At 47.1% G+C, this 13,019-nt stretch overlaps 1 protein-coding gene across 4 annotated transcripts in view; it reads left to right on the top strand.

The window, feature by feature from the left end:
* The window catches only part of lamb2l (laminin, beta 2-like), a 182,084-nt gene extending 173,456 nt beyond the window's left edge, over nt 1-8,628 (top strand). For all 4 annotated transcript variants that reach the window (XM_059649686.1, XM_059649685.1, XM_059649687.1 and 1 more), the window contains 3 exons: nt 1,287-1,463; nt 4,595-4,754; nt 6,794-8,628. In XM_059649686.1, coding sequence (XP_059505669.1) covers nt 1,287-1,463; nt 4,595-4,754; nt 6,794-6,930 — 474 coding nt within the window. In that variant the 3' untranslated portion in view covers nt 6,931-8,628. The remainder of the gene's footprint in view (nt 1-1,286; nt 1,464-4,594; nt 4,755-6,793) is intronic.
* Nucleotides 8,629-13,019: the final 4,391 nt, after the last annotated feature.

Below are 13,019 nucleotides of genomic sequence, written 5' to 3'. Positions count from 1 at the left end.
TCCAGTCGCTCTGTGCAGCCACGGCCAGAGGTAGAAGGGGACATTTCAGCATCTGATTTGACCCTGAGCTGAACATCTACCTCCTCTCCATCACCAAGGCTGCCAATTTCCAATTCCACCTTCTCCACTCCCTAACCCCTACTTCAGCTCATCTCCAGTAGAAACAATCATGAGAACCTTTGCCATTCTCAGCTTCATTGCCTGCAATGAGCTACTGGCTAGTATCCAACCCACCACAAACCTCAGCTTATTTTAAATTCTGCAGCCTGTGTTGAACTCACACAAAGTTACTTCTCACCTGTTTCCCTGTGTCTCCAGCTGCCCAGGCCCTAAGGCTCCAGAATTCTCTCCCTAACCTGTTTGCCCTCTCTCCATCTCTCTGCCTCTCACGCTCTCTATTCCCCTCTCCCTCCCATTCTTTCTCCCTTCCACTTCCCCACTTTCTCTCCCTCCCACTTGCTATTTTGCTCTTCCTCTCTCCCTCCCTCCCTCTCTCCTCACTCATTCTCTCCCCTCCCCTCTGCTCCTGGCCTCTCTCCCTCTCTTCCCCCCATCCTTCTCTTCCCTTTCTCTCCCCCTTCCCTCTCCCCCACCCCCTAGGTCTCTCTCCCCTTTTTGCCCCATCCCACTCCCCCTTCCCTCCCTCAGTACCTCTCTTTCCCTACCTCTCTTACTCAATCCCCCTCTCTCCCCCTTTCCCATCCCCAACCCCCTCCACCGCTCTGTCTCACCCCCTCCCTGCCTCTGTCTATCCCTCCCTCACTTAACCACTCTCCTTCACTTTCTCCTCCCTCTTCCCCTGTTCTCTCACCCTCTCTTTCTCCCTCCTTTTCTTCACTGCTGTCTCTCTCACCCACTTCCTGTCTCCCTCCCTCACGCCCTCCTCCTCCTCTGTCCCTGCTTTCTCTCCCTCTCTACCCCCCTCCCTCTCTTCTCCCTCCCTGTACCCCTTTCCCTAATCTCTCCCTCCCCCTTCCCTCCCCCCCACCATGTCTCCCTCTCCCCCGCCCTGTCTCCCCCTGCTCTCCCTCCCCCATCCCTTTCTGTTCCACTGGGAGAGGCAGCTTAAAACCTCTCCTCTTTCATCAGGCTTTTGGTCATTTGATCTGATACCTCCTCCTGTAGTTCAGCATCACAGTTTGCTCGATAATTGCTCCTGTGACCTGCCTTGGAGCATTAGACGCTGGTAAAGGCAGCTGGCAAACGGAGCGTGTTCTTTGTGTCTGAGACTGTGATGCCATCACCAGGAGAATTGTTTGCAATGAATCCTATGCCTGTGTTTTTAGCTGGACAATTTTCTGAACGTCATCGAGAGTCAATTGATGGAAATGATGGATCGATTCATGAACCTGTCAACTGGAGTCCAAATGTTGGAAAACCAAACCATTGCCAACAGGAACAAGGCACAAGACTTACAGAGTGAAGCTGCTGCCATTCGAAAGAGGACCGACCGACTGCACAATGTGAGTCCCTTCCCTACGCCTCTTCCCAAAAACTTGACAAGGTTTACCACCAGAGACAGAAGGTGAACTTTGAGGGCAAACCTACAAGTCATATTAAGATGGGCCTGGTGGGATGCATTCTGGGATATTAAAGGAAGTAGCTAATAGCACTCGGAGTAATCTCCCAGGAATCCTTAGTTTCCAGAAAAGCCCCAGAGGGCTGGAAAACTGCTGATGCAACAACTATATTTAAAAAGGGAAGGAGACAAAAAGAAAGAGTAACTGTAGGCCAGTTAGCTTAACGTCTATTATTGGGAAAATGTTAGTCGTTTCTAAAGAATGTAATAGCAGAGCATTTATAAATAAATAATATGATTAGACAGAGTTAGCATTGCTATGTGAAAGGGAAATCATTCCTGACAAATTTACTAGAAGTCTTTCAGGAGGTAACAAGCAGGATATACAAAGGGGAGGTGACAGATGTAATCAATTTGGATTTTCAGCGAGTGTTTGATAAGGTACCGTACATTAGGTGACTTAATAAGATATGAGGTTGTATATCATCAAGGATAAAGGGTTTGTTTACGAGTAGAAGTCAGCAAGTTGGGATAAGGGGAGCATTTTCAGGAAAACAACTTGTAACTAGTACAGTGCCACAGGGATCAATGCTGGCGCCTCAATTATTTACTTTAATGAGTAGGATGAAGAAAGCGAATATATAATGGATAGTTTTGAAAAAAGGTGAGAAGGCAAGTGGAAAGGATGATGTAAAGAGTCTGCAGAGGGATAGGGACATGTTGAGCAAGTGGAAAGGATGATGTAGAGAGTCTGCAGAGGGATGGGGACATGTTGAGCAAGTGGAAAGGATGATGTAAAGAGTCTGCAGAGGGATAGGGACATGTTGAGCAAGTGAGCAAAAATGTAGCGGATGGAGTGTAATGTTGGAAAATGTGAAGTAATGCACTTTGGCATGAAGAATAGAGGAGCTGACTATTATTTAAATGTAAAAAGATTGCAGAAAGCTAAGGAACGGAGCGATTTGGGAAATCTTGTGCACAAATGTCAAAAAAAAATCATTCAGGTTCATTTTGTAAAAGGGAAAGAAAAGGGAACTTTGGCCTTTGTTTAAAAGAGAATAACAGTAGGAAAGGCTTGCTGAAGCCACACAAGGCAATAGCCAGACCACAGCTGGAATGTTGTGAACAGTTTTGGGCCCCTTATCCTAGGAAAGATAGACCACATTGGAGGCAGTCCAGAGAAAGTTCACTCAGCTGATCACGGGTTGGTTTTGAACCCATACTCCCAGGGCATCAGTCACCAGATTATTCCTCCTGTAACCCAATCACTGGCTCAGAATAAAGGGGCACTAAGTTAAGACAGAGATGGGGAGGAATTTCCTCTCTCAGAGGGTTGTGAGCCTTTGGAACTCCTTGTCACAGAGAGCTGTGGCTCAGAGTCCTTGTGTCTATTTAAGGCTATGGTAGAGAGATTCTTGACCAGTTGGGAATTGAGGATTACAGGGAAAGGAATGTTGGATGAGCCATGATCCTAGTGAATGGCACAGCAGGCTCGAGGGGCTGAATGGCCTTCTCCTGTTCCTATTTTTTATGCTCTTATGGCTTCAGAACACAAAGGGCCCTATATAGATGTAAGCTATGAGGAGAGGTTCAGTAGGTTGTGGATGTAATCATGGAATTTAGAAGAATGAGAGAAGATGTAATTAAAACTTACAAGATTCTTAGGGGTTTGACAGGGTTGATGCGGAGAGGTTGTTTCTCCTCATGGGACAGTCTAGGAACAATGGGAATAATCTCAGAGCAAGAGGTTTTAAGACAGAGACAAGGAGGAATATTTTTCTCTCCCGGGGCAGTAGAATTTTTTGCTGCAATGAGCTGTCGAGGCTGGATCATGATTTATGTTCAAGTCTGAGACAGACAGATTTTTTTTTTAATCAGGAAGGTTCTCAGCCTCATAGGGAAAAGGCAGGAGGCTGGCATTGAGGATTATCAGGATCAACCATGATCTCATTGAATGGCGGAGCAGACTTGATGGGCTGAATGGTCTACTTTAACTCCTGTGTCTATTTGTCTGATGCAGATGGGATTTGTGCCTAAATATGTGGGTTGTGAACACAGCCACTGTTCAGTCCAATCAGGTATTCACCAGATATGTCTTCATGAAGACAGTAGGGAGGATGTGGAACTCAGCCCCTCACTGAGTGGTCATGGTGAATGGATACATTTAGGGGAAATTAGAGAGCTGAGGGAGAAGGGGGTGGACGGTCAGGCTGGTAGATTTAGATGAAGAATGACGGTGCAGTGTAAATACTAGCGCAAACCAATTGGCCAAACAGCCTGTTTCTGTGTCCTTCATCTTGTGTAATCTGATATCAACCTTCATCTGATTTTCTGAGAAGGGTGAGGGTGGAACACTTGCTCAGGACAAGCAACCAACCTGGTTGTCTCCCTCTGCTGCCAAATGGCAGTGAGGTCGCTCACTCTGGAAATTCAAGGAAGGCGATACATCATGCCCATGTCATTGTCACCATGGCAATGCTGGACTTGGGAATGCCCACCCTCACATGTACCTGGAGAGCTGTGGGGAGCTGAGGTGCATTCAAGGCTGGTCTCCTCAGCCTAAAACAGTAAGCATTGTACAGCAGCTCAGCCAAAAATCCCCACTCTCCCCGATTCTCGTCCTCGGATCACTTTGGCACTCTTTATCTAACATCCGCAAGGTCCCTGTGGCTGCGTTAAGTGTCCTTCTTGTCATAACCTCTGTCTTGAAATCGAGCTGACCCCCTGAGAAAGGGTAGTTCCCCTTTCTCCCCGTCTGCTAATCCAAGATCTCCCTTGTCAGCAGGCTGTTTGTCTGTAGAAGCTTCACAGCTGAGCCCAGACCTGCCCATCATTTGCACAGGCTGTTTCCAAAAGGGTCCCAACACAGTGATGACATCTGGGAGATTTAGATTATGTCTTTCCAATCCTTTAGGATCATGGGACAAATAATAGCACCATCCTCCCATGCATAGCCTCCCCCTCCCCTCACAACCAGCCTCCCCCCGTGGCAGTAAACTCAGCCAACGCACTGTCCCTGCAATTGTTATTTGTGGCAATTATTTGCTTCTTCTTTGCCTTTTTGTGTGTGTACAGAATGACCTGAAGGAGGTGGAGAGGCTTTACGAGAAGCTGAAAGACAAAATCAGCTCGCTGGGTAACGGTACTGAAGATGGGAATGAAAGAGTGAAGAAAATCAAAGAGGAGGCAGAGAAACTGAGAAACCGTGCGACAGACAGCCTGGCAAGGCTGAACGGTATGGATTACCATTATCAGGAACAGCAGCTTACATCTATATAGGGCCCTTTGTGTTCCGAAGCCATAAGACCATAAAAAATAGGAACAGGAGAAGGTCATTCAGCCCCTCAAGTCTGCTGTGCCATTCACTAGGATCATGGCTTATCCGACATTCCTCACATCCATGGCACAGTGGCTCAGTGGTGAGCACTGCAGCCTCACAGCACCAAGGACCCGGGTTCGATTCCAGCCTCGGGTAACTGTCTGTGTGGAGTTTGCACATTCTCCCCGTGTCTGCGTGGGTTTCCTCCGGGCGCTCCGGTTTCCTCCCACAGTCCAAAGATGTGCAGGCTAGGTGGATTGGCCATGCTAAATTGCCCATAGTGTTCAGGGGTGTGTGAGTTATAGGGGGATGGGTCTGGGTGGGATTCTTCAAGGGGCAGCGTGGACTTGTTGGGCCGAAGGGCCTGTTTCCACACTGTAGGGAATTTAATCCACTTTCCTGCCCTTTCCCCGTAACCCTCGATTGCCAACTGGTCTAGAATCTCTCTACCACAGCCTTAAATAGATACAAGGACTCTGAGCCACAGCTCTCTGTGACAAGGAGTTCCAAAGGCGCTCAACCCTCTGAGAGAGGAAATTCCTCCCCATCTCTGTCTTAACTTAGTGCCCCTTTACTCTGAGCCAGTGATTGGGTTACAGGAGGAATAATCTGGTGACTGAGGCCCTGGGAGTATGGGTTCAAAACCAACCACGACAGCTCATCAAATTTAACTTTCATCAACATTCAAATTCAGTTTCAGTGATGGTGACCATGAAACGACTGTTCCAAAAGCCCATCAGGATCACTGATGTTCTTTCGGGAAGGAAACTGCCATACTTACCTGGTCTAGTCTACATGTGACTCCAGGCCAATGGCAATTTTAACTGCCCTGTGAAATTGCTCAGTTGTTTCAAGGAGACAGTCAACCCTATCAAGGGCCATGAATGTTGGTTTTGCCAGTAACACCCACATCCTATAAATGAATTTTAAAATAATCACTATAGAATCCCTACGATACAGAAGTAGGCCATTCAGCCCATCAGGTCGACACTGACCCTCCAAACAGCATCTTGCCTCGGCTCATCCCATCCCTCTAACCTTGCATTTTCCATGGCTAACACACCCAACCTGCACATCTTTAGACTGTAGGAAGATACAGGAACACCCCGAGGAAAGTGACGCAGACACGAGAAGCATATGCAAACTCCACACAGTCACCCAAGGCTGAAATTGAACCCATGCCCATGGTGCAATGAGGTAGCAGCTGATCCACCATGCCACTTACTAACTCTACACACTGGTCTTTCTCAATCACCCTTATACCATAGATGTCCCTGAAACTAGCCTGTTACTGCCAGTGACCCATGGGCACTGAAAATTGTGTATAAAAGAGACATAACAATATGTATTTGGGGTTAAGATAACACTGTGTGAAGGTGGAGAAAATCTGAAGAAGGGTCCCGACCCAAAATGTCAGCTTTCCTGCTCCTCTGATGCTGCCTGGCCTGCTGTGTTCCTCCAGCTCCACACCTTGTTATCTCTGACTCCAGCGTCAGCAGTTCCTACTATCTCTGATGTAGTTGGGATTGGTTGCTTTTGTTTTCATTAGGACTGTGTTTAGGCATCTTTGTGTTTGAACTGTACCATAGATTTCTTTCTCATATTGGTAAAGTACCCCTTAAAGGAGCACACACTGCTTTGGCTCTGATGACACTGGGGCATTAGACCGAGATAGATGGGAAGTACTCTTTGAAGAAGATGAGGGGATATCCCCCCAGTGACTGGTCAATACTTAACCCTCAATCAACATCACTAAAAGCAGATTAACTGGTCACTGTCACATTTCTGTATGTGGGATCTTGCTGTGCAAAAATTCAAACATTTCAGAAAGATTTTCTGTTGGCTTGCGACTTTGGGATGTTTTAAGGCAGTGAAATACAGTACAGAAATGCAGAATTGTTCTTTTTCCTACACTCTCTAAATTAATCATCCCATTATCTTCTTCTTTTACTCAGCTTTGGAGAAGAAGTTTAACAGAAATAAGCGAGTGATGACAGGGAAGTTAGACATGTTGCAGGATTTGGAAAAGAACGTCACAGATCTGCTGGAATACATCCGGGAAAGGTCACAGTATTATGGATTTTGCTCATAACGGAGGCTCTGGCTGTCTGTAGATTCTCCTGTTTCTGTCTCTGATTCAGCTCCTATTCCCGAACTTCTATTTGGCAGCTGCTGCAACAGGTGATTTTGGTGCCTCCTGTCTGCTTCTGACGGGGGTATGACTGACCTGTACTGCCTCGCCACCCTGATGCCTGTAAAAATGCACATGCCAGCTGATGGGCTGCAGAAGGCATAGTAGCCCATAGCCTGGGTTGGTACTTTGTTTCTTCGCTTACAGCTGAAACTTTATCCAGACAGAAATGTGTGGGCCCTGTGTTTTTTGTTGTTTGTTGTGTCTGTCACATATTGTTATCTTGCTTTAAAATACAAACTGTACGCTGAAACATTTGACGCTGTTAATTATGTAGCAGAATGAGTCCAGCGCTCTCTTCAAAATCTGCTTCAAAGTGTCAAATCGATTAGTGTCTCACAATTCCGTTGGGTTTGATTTTTGTGATATTTTTCTCCAGAGTATTTCCCTCGCCCACACTGGTCTGTCTTGTTTTCCTGCTGATAGCAGTATCAAAGGTTCCCTCACACCTCCCACTCTCCCGGCTCACTGGAAGTGACCCAAGGACCCAACCCCCCCCCCCCCCCAACCCCAGTCTCTGCATTTCAGCCCTGGTGTGCTGCATCCCTCTCCCTGCTGCTTATGTCGAACACTGTGGGGTGGGGGCTATTCAGTAATAGAAGGTGTCTCAGGAGCAGATTGTATTCTGCAGCCAGTGTACAGTGTCCCCAGCCTGCCCTACACAAAGCCACAGGCATGTGCCACCCTCCCCCATGTTAACGGGCATCATGGGGGAGCAGAACTTAATGTTCTTCTCTCGGGGTGGGGGCACTTAATCAGCTCGGCAGGTGGTGAATGGGGACTCCTGTCTTCCTGCCTCCAAGCAGATTGAGTCCCCATCAGAGCCTCCCACAGCCCCACCAACTTGAGCCCTTTAACTGCGGGGAACGAGGTATTTGTTTATTTGGAGCACCCTACCCATCAGGTCTGACCGCAGCCTGTGGGATATCTGGCACATTTAGCCATAGGTAAACATAGCAAAGTGACTTAAGGTAGGCATTACATAGAATAAAATATCAGAGAGAGCCTGGCCATTCAGCCCAACTCTGTGCTGCTGTTTATACTTCACGATGCTTGACTCTTAACTTCCCTCTGAAATGGCCACTCAGTTCAAGGGCTATAAGGGATGATCAGTATGCTGGCCCAGCCAATGACACCCACATCCTACAAACATACAAAATAAATCCGCAGTAACAAAGTGTGGAGCTCCACACTTTGTTATCTTGGATTCTCCAGCATCTGCAGTTCCCATTATCACAAAATAAATCCGCACTTTGATTTTATTGGCAACCGGTTACTGATTTGTACAGGTACAGGAGGGGCTGCTTCAGGCTAGAGTCCTTGGAGGGCCTGAAATGTAACTGTTCACTTGGGGTTTTTTGTGCCCAGCTGTCTATTAGTGCCTTTCAATGAGACTATGAAAACTGTAAACATCTCTCAAATCTTATCACATGGTTCTCAATGAACCTGAAACATTTACTGCAAAGAAAATACTGCTCTGTTACTTTGTATTTATGAAAGTGGGAGAAAATAGTATTTGGTTTGACACATAATTGCAGACAGTGTATTACCATACTCCAACCGCATTAAACCATAAATAAAATGAATATTTTTAAATAATTGTAATGTTTCCCATTATTATTTCTAAATTCAAATGGTTGCACTGAAGACATTTTCCTAAGGGATGGGGAATGGGCTAAATGGCAGACTGCTGCGAGAACCCTCAGGCAGTGCGAGATTAGACAGGGGTCAGCAGAAGGATATTGTGAACTGGGTCCCATTTCCAGGAACTAGGAATTCAAGATACTGGGAAAGGGTAAAGAAACTGGACACTTTATTGTTGAAGGCTCTGAAGTAGATCCATTAATATTTTTTAATGTGAAAGGGGGTTCTTTCATTTGTCCATGGGACAAGGTAGTCATTGGTTACCTGACATTTATTGCCCGTCCCTAGTTGCCCCTTGAGAAGGTGTGGGTGAGCGGCCTTCTTGACACACTATAGTCCATGTGCTGTAGGCAGACACACAATGCCCCTCAGGGAGGGAATTCAGGATTTTGACCCAGCAACACTAAAGGAATGGTGATATATTTCCAAGTCAGGATGGCGAGTGTTTTGATGGGAATTGTAAAACTTGATGCAGGTGTAGGACTCAGATCTCTGTGGGGCACCAGTTCAAATGAGGAAGCAGTCTTTCCTTACACTCCCATTCTCTCAGTCCATCACTATTATCACCTGAGAGAAATCACAACATCTTCCCTTTGCAGTGGACCTGCTGATCACAACATACATCACTAGCCCAGCTCTATGAAAGATTCCCTCATGCTTTCTCGAAAGCCCTGAAAGTATTTCCCCTTCCAATATTTCTTGGAGCTCCCCTTCTGAGCATTTCTGTTGGACTTGCTTCGCCTACCCCTTCTTCAGGCATCAAGCTCCCACATCACAACAACTCTCTCTACTTCAGAAACTGTTCTCCTCAGCTTTGATCTGTTCATTAGTTAATCACCTTAAACCTGTGTCTGGTCGCCAAACATCCGACAGTTTCTTCGTATTCACTGCATCATCAGACCATAGGAAATGGGAACAGAAATAGGCCATTCAGCCCCTCGAGCCTGTTCCACCATTCAAAAGGACCATGGCTGATCCAACATTCCCCATGTCTACTTTCCTGCCCTTTCCCCACAACTCTTAATTCCCTGACTGATCAAGAATCTATTGATCTCAGCCTTAAGTATACACAAGGACTCTGTCCCATAGCTCTGTGTGGCAAGGATTTCTAAAGACTCTGAATGAAGACATTCCTCCTCATCTCAATCTTAAATGGTGCTCCTTTATTCAAAGAAAGTCCTAAACTTTCCTATGCGGGGAAACATCCTCTCAGCATTTTCCCTTTCAAGCCCCTTAAGAAACCTGAATGTTTCAATGAGATCACCTCTCATTCTTCTAAACCCCAGCGAGCAGAGTCCCAACCTGTTTAACCTTTGCTCATAAGGCAATCCCTCCATCTCAGGGATCTGGTGGGCACAGCCTGTAACAGTCAAGAGGACAATTATTTGTGTATAAATAGTGTGCAAGGCAATGGGGAGACAGCAGGAGATTGGCATTAGGTAACGATGTTTGAAGAGCTGGTGCAGGAATAATGAGCTGAGTGGCCTACTTCAGCACTAACAATTCTCTGGTTCCATGTGATGCCTGGGCCAACATGGCGAGGAGGCATTGCATAGAATTAACAGCAGAGAAAGAGTCTATTCAGCCCATCTAGTCTGTGCTCAGTTTATCTTCCTGCTGCATACAGATATTGAGCTGAGGGTGTGTTTCAGGTCAGCACGATGATCAGCACAGAATGTAGACAGACACAACACCCACTATATTGGCCCCCTGTTTAATGCTTGTAAAATAGAAGGTGTATGGGGTTCTGTGTCAATGTTGGATTCACCTTTCAAAGTCACTTTTCCACAGCTAATTACACATAATCAGTCAGCTCAAACAGAAGCAGATCTGTGACTTTACCATCTGTAACAGGTTTGTCCAAAAGCCTAAACACGGTTTGTTTATCTTTCTAACACTTTGAGAACTGTCTCTTCACAGGTTTGGATACAGTTTATGATCACATCACATGGTAAAATCTTCTGGTCTGCTTTCCAGGATACTCGGTTTGAATGATCCTGCATAAACATTGAATTATGTTGGTGTCTTGTTGTACAAATTGTGGGTGAGGACTAAAGGCAGACAGTGTCTCTCTGATGAGATTGTGAAGAGACACAGCTGTTAAATAAGGGGAACTGTTCCTAAAATTATACTCTTTACTGTCCCTTCTGTCTGATTCAGTAAAACGTACAGACGTTCTGAGGGTAGTTCTTGAAGCAGAAACTATTGTAGTCAGGCCTCTCATCAGAGACAGAAGACACTCTCTGAAGATGCCTGTCTAATTAAGATGCAATAGGTCTAAAACAGCTCTTCAGTCATCAGCAACGATACAAATAACCAACACCTAAACCTACACACAGCACAGGGAAGAGGGGGAGTGGGCGTCTGCCAGAAACTGGTTGGGAATTCCTTGTGTTCAACAATTAAAAGGGAACGGGACAGGAACTAAATCCTGGGATGGATTGGACATAAATAGGAACTCAAATTAGAAAGGGCTTTTAATTGTGAATGGTCTGAAATCAGGACGACAAAGAGCTCCTGAGGATCTGTATGTAGAATTAATTTAAAGATATTGATTGTGGTTTGTACAAATTAGAAACAGGAGTAGACCATTCAGCCCCTCAAACCTGCTCTGCCATTCAATAAGATCACAGCTGATCAGAAATACTCGACCTTCAACGACAACCTTTCAGCCCCTTGGCTCAACAAGAATCTACCCACGTCTACCTCTGAAATTATTCAAAGATAATGCATCCTTTTTGAGTTTGAACATTCCGAAGAAGCACGGCCCTTGGTTAAGAAAATGTCTCCTCAACTCTGTCTTAAACAGACAGCGACTGGTTTTAAACTGTGACCTCAAGTCCCAGACTGTTCCAGAAAAGGCTCAGAAAAATGGGGTTCATTCTGTCCCTCTCCGCTCACCTTGCACTCAGAGTTTGGCTCAAACTCCACTTAAAAAATTCCAGACAATAAACCAGGTTGACGTTCACGGGGAAAAATTAATGCAACAATGCAATGGCAGACAGTCAGTGCTGAGGGAGTGCCGCACTGTCGGAGGGTCAGTGCTGAGGGAGGGCCGCACTGTCGGAGGGTCAGTGCTGAGGGAGCGCCGCACTGTCGGAGGGTCAGTGCTGAGGGAGCGCCGCACTGTCGGAGGGTCAGTGCTGAGGGAGCGCAGCACTCTCGGAGGGTCAGTGCTGAGGGAGCGCCGCACTGTCGGAGGGTCAGTGCTGAGGGAGCGCCGCACTGTCGGAGGGTCAGTGCTGAGGGAGCGCCGCACTGTCGGAGGGTCAGTGCTGAGGGAGCGCCGCACTGTCGGAGGGTCAGTGCTGAGGGAGCGCCGCACTGTCGGAGGGTCAGTGCTGAGGGAGTGCCGCACTGTCAGAGGGTCAGTACTGAGGGAGTGCCACACTATCGGAGGGTCAGTACTGAGGGAGTGCCGCAATGTCGGAGGGTCAGTGCTGAGCGAGTGCCGCACTGTTGGAGGGTCAGTGCTGAGCGAGTGCCGCACTGTCGGAGGGTCAGTACTGAGGGAGCACCGCACTGTCAGAGGGTCAGTGCTGAGGGAGTGCCACACTGTCAGATAGTCAGTACTGAGGGAGTGCCACAATGTCGGAGGGTCAGTGCTGAGGGAGTGCCGCACTGTCAGAGGGTCAGTGCTGAGGGAGTGCCACACTGTCAGAGGGTCAGTGCTGAGGAATTGCCGCACTGTCGGAGGGTCAGCACTGAGGGAGTGCCACACTGTTTGAAGGTCAGTGCTGAGGGAGCACCTCACTGTCGGAGGGTCAGTGCTGAGGGAGTGCCACACCGTCGGAGGGTCAGTACTGAGGGAGTGCCGCACCGTCGGAGGGTCAGTACTTCTAATGCAAGTGGTCATGGAAAAATCAAATTGGTTGCAGATCCCAAGGTAAGTATTTTGTGGAATATCTATGAGATGGGTTCGTTTGGAGCAGCTTGTGGAGCTCCTTAGGGAACAGGTAATTCCGGGTTTGGTGATGTGTCATGAAGCAGACTTGGTGCTGTAACTTATGGTGCATGAACCCCAGGATCGAACTCACCCTGCAGTTTGAGTGGGAGTAGCTGGAATCAGATGGAATGGGATTATAATTGGGTAAAGGTAACCAGAAAAACATGAGGGAGGAGTTGGCCGGTGTTGATTAGAAGGGGAGCTGGGAAGACAGTAGAGCAGCAATGGCAGGAGTTTCTAGGGATAATTCGGGAGGCACAACAGAAATTCATCCCAAGGAAGAAGAAGCTACTTCGGGGAGGATGAGGCAATCAGGGCTGACAAGGGAAGTCAGGGACAGCATTAAAACAGCAGAAATAGCATACGATGTGCTGAAGATTAGTGGAAATCCTTGTAAAAC

The sequence above is a fragment of the Stegostoma tigrinum genome, chromosome 11 (assembly GCF_030684315.1).
Source record: "Stegostoma tigrinum isolate sSteTig4 chromosome 11, sSteTig4.hap1, whole genome shotgun sequence".
Taxonomy (NCBI): Eukaryota; Metazoa; Chordata; class Chondrichthyes; order Orectolobiformes; family Stegostomatidae; genus Stegostoma; species Stegostoma tigrinum.
This window is presented reverse-complemented; position numbering and strand designations above follow the sequence as displayed.